The following is a 5867-nucleotide window of genomic DNA, read 5'->3' as shown; positions in this document are numbered from 1 at the left end:
ATTCTAATATTTATTTTAAGTGGACAAGCAAAAGATTTGAATGGAGGTCTCACCAAAGAAGATATGTGAGTAGCTAGTAAGCACTTGAAAATATGTTCAACCTTGTTGGGGAAATGCAAATTAAAACCACGATGAGATACTACTTCACACCCACTAGGATGGCTGTAATCACAAAGATAGTATCAAGCGTTGGCGAGGATGTGGAGAAACTAGAACCCTTGTACACTGCTTGTGGGAAAGGGTATAGCCACTTCAAAAATAGATTAGCAGTTCTTAAAAAGTTAAACATACACTTAGCATATAACCCAGCAATTTCACTCCCAAGTATCTACCCAAGAGAAATGAAAACATATGCCCACACAATGATTTGTGCATGAATGTTCAAAACATTTATTCTTTTTTTTTTTTTTTTAGTAAATACTAACTTTATTATGGCATAAAGCTGTATTTTTATACATTAACTCAATTTTACAGTAAAAACACTTTATGTATAACTGTAAAGAAACTGCTGCAGATAGTTCCAACATAAAAATTGGTATTTTAAGTTCATTGAGTTGTTTGATACATAAATTGGAAAATATTTTCTCTGTAGAAAATAGTAAAAATGCTAACATTTCCCAGGCTAGCACAACAAGCCCATTTAAACCGTACAGTAGCTGAATTATGCATTTATAAATATGGTTTGAATTCTGAGATCCAGGAGAAACTTTAGCTTCATTTACTAAAACAGCCATGTTGTCCTAAGTTGTGTAAAGTGAAATTCCCATTAATCTTCCCCCTTACTCTTGATTTATGCCTGATTATTTCTTCCTAAAGGACAAGTACACTGTCCTTTTAATCTACTTGATAAAGTAACCCATTCTTACCCAAACTTAAATGTTTTGGTTGTTATTTAAGTATGCTCAGCATCTCATCAAAACCAGAATTTAATAAAACATGATCCACAAGGCACGAGTTGTTGGTCATCAAATACCTACCTCCCCTTGACTCCCTCTGGCTTGATGGGAAACCACGAGAAGGTCAAGCGATAAAACTGTCAAGTGGATCAAGGAATAAAAGCCAAGAGAATTTGAGAACAGAGAAACATCCAGTCAGGATGCAAGGACAGAAATGAAGTCCAAACAGAAAAAGGTTGCTGCCTCAAGAATCAAGGAGTTGAGTTGGCTATCTGAGCCCCTTACTGCAAAGGTGACTAAGAAGCAGTTGGATATAAAGACCCAGCCAGAGAAATCAGTGCCTAGAAAGATTTCAGTTGTTCAAAATAATTAAATGAAAATAAGACAGGCCATGTATTTGAACTCCTCCTGTCATAGTTTATTTCCTGAGATTCCCAATACAGAATTTCTAGGAATTAAGGCAAGAAGACAATGTTATTCATAAGCTCCTGCACAAGGTTTCCCAGAGAAATAATACTCGAGACCTCAGAGCAATATCGGGCCAGGGGCTATATTAAGTTCTTCAGTTCCCTCAAAGTAACAACTTAAAAATAACCATATAAAGTTTGTCTTAAAAGGAAGTCTCTAGGTAGCAGCAACCTATCAGCAGAGTAGCAGTCTAATAAAAAGAAAGAGATCCTATACGTGGCTAAAGGAACTAGGCCTTGAGAAACTAAATTGGATCATTCTACCTAAAATTCCCAGCTTGCCCGTTAGAAGTTAAACTCTAGAAACATTAATGACCCATTAAGTTTTCACCATTAAAAGAATGCTTTATCCCACACCTTCACTTGTTCTTTTCTTTGCTCTCAATACATATGTTTCCTTCTTGCATGTGGAATATATTTTCAGTGGTTTTTTTTGACTCTTCAGGCATGCAAATCTCTGCCCCCTACTCCTTTAGTTCCTCCTTGGTAAATAATGTTAATCTTCCAATAGGAAGTGGAGTATGTTATCATCAAGCACCATTTATCCTGTCTCCTTACTTATGAAGAAAGTTACTGGGCCATGCGATACACTTGGAATTCCTTAAGGATACTTGCTTTCTAGTAAAATACTTCTATATGTACATATATATTTTTTAAAAATCTGTGAAGAATTCACTGAAGCATGAATCACCTTATATTGAGAAGCTAGTAATGTATCAAAATGCACATAACAATGGCTAATCTATATACTATCTCCTATCAAATGTATCACCACCTCCAAATCTAGAGCATATGCTGGCATAAACTGTGTTATATCCCAGCTGAGTTTGACTCTTGCTTCAAAACATTGCTCAGTATTAATTCTCAGAAGATACATTATAGGACCATAGGAGTAAATGTTAGGCAAGTGGCTGAGGAATACCAATTACAGAACAAAGCCTTGAGTGCTCAAAGTGCTTCTCCAGAAGCTGCTGCGTTCCCCATGGTATTTAGGAAGGACACTATTAAGAGACACCTCTAAGTATAAAGACAGGTCAACTCCACAAGTATCAGCAGATACATGCTTGATTTTATCTTATAATCTATAGACACTGCATTAGAATATGTAATGAATTTACACACCTTTTCCAAAGGAATACCCGATACAGAAGTAGCAACAAAGTTATAAATGACAATGATCAGATGAAATAATTTAGATGAAGCTTGTCTCTCTCGAAGAGATGGGGACTAGGCAAGTGGTCAGGAAGGAAATACAATGTGCTTTTAACTTTGTATGAAAAATAACAGTTTCCTGTTGCTGAACATAGTTCTGTTTTTGCCACATAAATCCTCTACTTCAAATTACTGTCCCAATGCTTTACTGAAACTCCGCTTCTGGCCTTTGTTTTGGAATCTGTTACTTTTGTTGCCACCTCCTGATCGCTGTCCTCTGAAGCTTCTATTTCTTTCCCGCTGTCCCCTGAGACCTCGATTGCCTTCCCGCTGCCCCCTGAAGCTTCTGTTTCCTTCCCGCTGTCCCCTGAAGCTTCGATATCCTTCCCGTGGTCCTTCTAGCTCTGGTTGCTCTGTGGCCACAGAAAGCTGCCAGCGCCGTGAATCATGCCATTTTTCCTGTTGAGAGATGGTTTCGTTTTTACCCTGCTTTGATTTTTACTGAATTTGGTTTAAAAAGGCATGAGAAAGATAACATTTTATCCCTTTTTCTAAAGAAAAACTTGACTGATAACCTAAGTGCTTAAAAGATCACTGGTCAAAAATAAAATAAGTTTCACTATGAGATATACCCTCATCATTTATTCAATTCAGTTACTACAGGGTATCCACAGCTGTCAGGTAGTGAAACATAAATATACTACTTGCAAACACATTTCTCACAGCAGCACGGAATAAAGATATAGCACTTAAAAATGTCTATATAAACCCCGTGTAACATACACGGGGTTTGTGAAAAAAGCTGGATATTGTTCACAATGCTGTAGAAAGGAAAAAAGGAAAACAGGCAGGCTGAGTAAGAAAAATATTAGTATAAAAAGGGTAGGAGAAAAAGCTATTGTTTCCCTTTCTATTATTCTATATTTTAAATAATAAATATTTTACTGTTCAGATATGTTAACTTCAAAATCTAAGAGAAAAGAATACCTGTACTTCTGTTACTGATGCAGTAGGGATATCAAAGCAAACACCCTAGAAATCAAAACAAATGCCAGTTAATCCACACTTTGCAAGAATTATAAAATGCACCTTAAATGATACTCCAAAAGACCAGGTATTATGTAAAAGAAACAACCCAAACAAACCAGGTATCCACTTTAGATAAACTTTAGACCAAGCCCCAACACATACCTCCCCAAAGCACAATAATAAAAAGCCAGGGATATTTTTAAAAAAAAGACTCAAAACTACTTACAACTGACTAGAGATCATTCTTGGCTTTCACACTGTGCTAATCCTCACGGAGCTATTAGCTACATTTTATAGCTGAGGAAACAGAGGCTTGGAGAGGCTAACTCACTTGTCTAAGGCCCCACAGCTGGTAAGAGCAGCTTTTAAAAATCTGGTCAGTATGGCTCTTAAATATCCCTTCCACCCAACAGTTTACCCAATTATAACCACAGGTAGCATCAGGTACTGATGCCATTTGTGGGAATCTTCATTCACATATTTACTAAGTACTCAATACCAGGCACTCATTGCAGTACAGAGACGTCTAGAAAACAGTTTTGGCACTTGACTCAGCCACCATGTTCTTGAGGCTCTCAGTCAGTAAGCAAGCACAGCAAGGCAAAATTTACATGAATAAAGCTATGCCTTAAGAACTGTGAAGTATACACAGAGGTGCCCCCAACTCTGCCATTCGGCCAGGAGAAGCTTCACAAAGACTTAAGACCAAGTCATAAAGGATACCATGGAGATAAGAAATACTGTATAAACAGTGGATTGAGCATAAGGATGAAAGAAAGCAAGATGTACTCGGCATTGTTGGGAGTGGAGGGCATTGATGGTGAGGAGACAGATGAAGTTGGTAAGGAGGACAGAAGCCAGCTCGTGAAGAAGCTCCATGTGAAAGTTGGGACTTTATCCCATAGATTATGTGGAGTTGCTGAAGGAGGTGAAAAACATGGTCAGACAAGCAATGAGTTGAAGATAAACCTGATATGGTTCACAAGCCAGTAGTTCTCCAAGTATAGTCCATGCACCCCTGGAACCCTGAGATTTTTTTGGGGGGTGGTTTCCGCAAAGTCAAAAATATTTTTATAATACTAAAATGTTCTGTCCTTTTCACTCTCATTAAGGGTAGAGAGGAGTTTACCAGACACTACATTACATGTGATATTGCTCAGATGACTAACAGAAAATTATATTCTTACGCTTTATTACAATTTCAGCCTTCATTTCTAATACTCTAAATATCAATAGATATAACCCATCTAAACAAAAGCTTTTTGGTGTCCCCAACATTTGCTAAGAATGTAAAGAGGTCCTAAGACCAAAATGTTTGAGAACTGCTGTGCTAGTCTATGCCATTAATTAAGAGAAGGAGTCAGAAGAAAGAACACCAGGTTTGGAAGGCAAGATTTTAAATTTTGAATTCAATTTTGAATAAGTTTGTATTAAGGTGCTTAATAAACCCAATCTGGGTGGAGATGTCAGGGAAGCAGCTGGATCTTCAAGTCTGGCACTTCATGCAGATGGTTCAGGTTAGAGATACACAGAGGGTAGCTGTCAACGACTAAGTGGCAACTGAGGGTCATGGATGACAATGCCCAGAGAAGACTATATAGAGAGTGAAAATGTGCAGCATCCCCATAGAACAGGGAGAAGCTACCGTACAGTGTTTTATTGACAGCATGAAGCTAATGAACCAACGTGAGGTCACAAAAGAAGCCCCAGCCTTACCTGCTTTCCTTTGAGAAAGACCATTCCCTTCACTTTGGAATCAATATCCTCACCCAGTTGCTCTTTAAGTTCTTTCCAAGCATAACTAATATTTGGCATTTCAATTGAGCACTGCAAGATCATGGTCACAAAGCCCTATGGAAGAAAGGGGAACAAAATTAAAGTCTCAGAAACAAACATAAGTGATAAGCACTTGTCCTCATGTTTCTGAAATAGTTATGGAAAAGCTCTTCCTAAAAGCATACACCTCCCACCCCACCATTTTAGTACAAGTAAAACTGGGGAACTCTGAATAAGATTGGTGGACTGTGCTAGTGTTGGTATCCAGACTGTGATAGTACACTTTTGCAAAATGTCACCACTGGGGGAAACTGGCAAAGTGTACAAGGAATCTCTCTGTATGAACTCTTTTTTGTTTTTGTTTTTTTGCAGTACGCGGGCCTCTCACTGTTGTGGCCTCTCCCGTTGCGGGGCACAGGCTCCGGACGCGCAGGCTCAGCGGCCATGGCTCACGGGCCCAGCCGCTCCACAGCATGTGGGATCTTCCCGGACTGGGGCACGAACCCGTGTCCCCTGCATCGGCAGGCGGACTCTCAACCACTGCGCC

The 5867-nt window shown here is 38.8% G+C and overlaps 1 protein-coding gene across 3 annotated transcripts in view; it reads right to left on the bottom strand.

Moving 5' to 3' along the window:
• Positions 1 to 467: 467 nt before the first annotated feature.
• Positions 468 to 5867, bottom strand: part of DDX21 (DExD-box helicase 21) — a 27563-nt gene continuing 22163 nt past the window's right edge. Inside the window, exons 13-15 of one of the 3 annotated variants that reach the window (XM_007121042.4) lie at positions 5261 to 5395; positions 3503 to 3547; positions 468 to 2974 (exon numbers count right to left, since the gene is read on the bottom strand). In XM_007121042.4, coding sequence (XP_007121104.1) covers positions 2705 to 2974; positions 3503 to 3547; positions 5261 to 5395 — 450 coding nt within the window. In that variant the 3' untranslated portion in view covers positions 468 to 2704. Of the gene's footprint in view, positions 2975 to 3501; positions 4464 to 5260; positions 5396 to 5867 lie in introns of those variants that run through there. The other 2 variants (XM_055080910.1, XM_055080909.1) reach the window with 2 other exon arrangements.

This window comes from Physeter macrocephalus, chromosome 20 (assembly GCF_002837175.3).
Source record: "Physeter macrocephalus isolate SW-GA chromosome 20, ASM283717v5, whole genome shotgun sequence".
Taxonomy (NCBI): domain Eukaryota; kingdom Metazoa; phylum Chordata; class Mammalia; order Artiodactyla; family Physeteridae; genus Physeter; species Physeter macrocephalus.
Note: the sequence above shows the minus strand (reverse complement) of the source record. Positions and strands in the feature narration are given on the sequence as shown.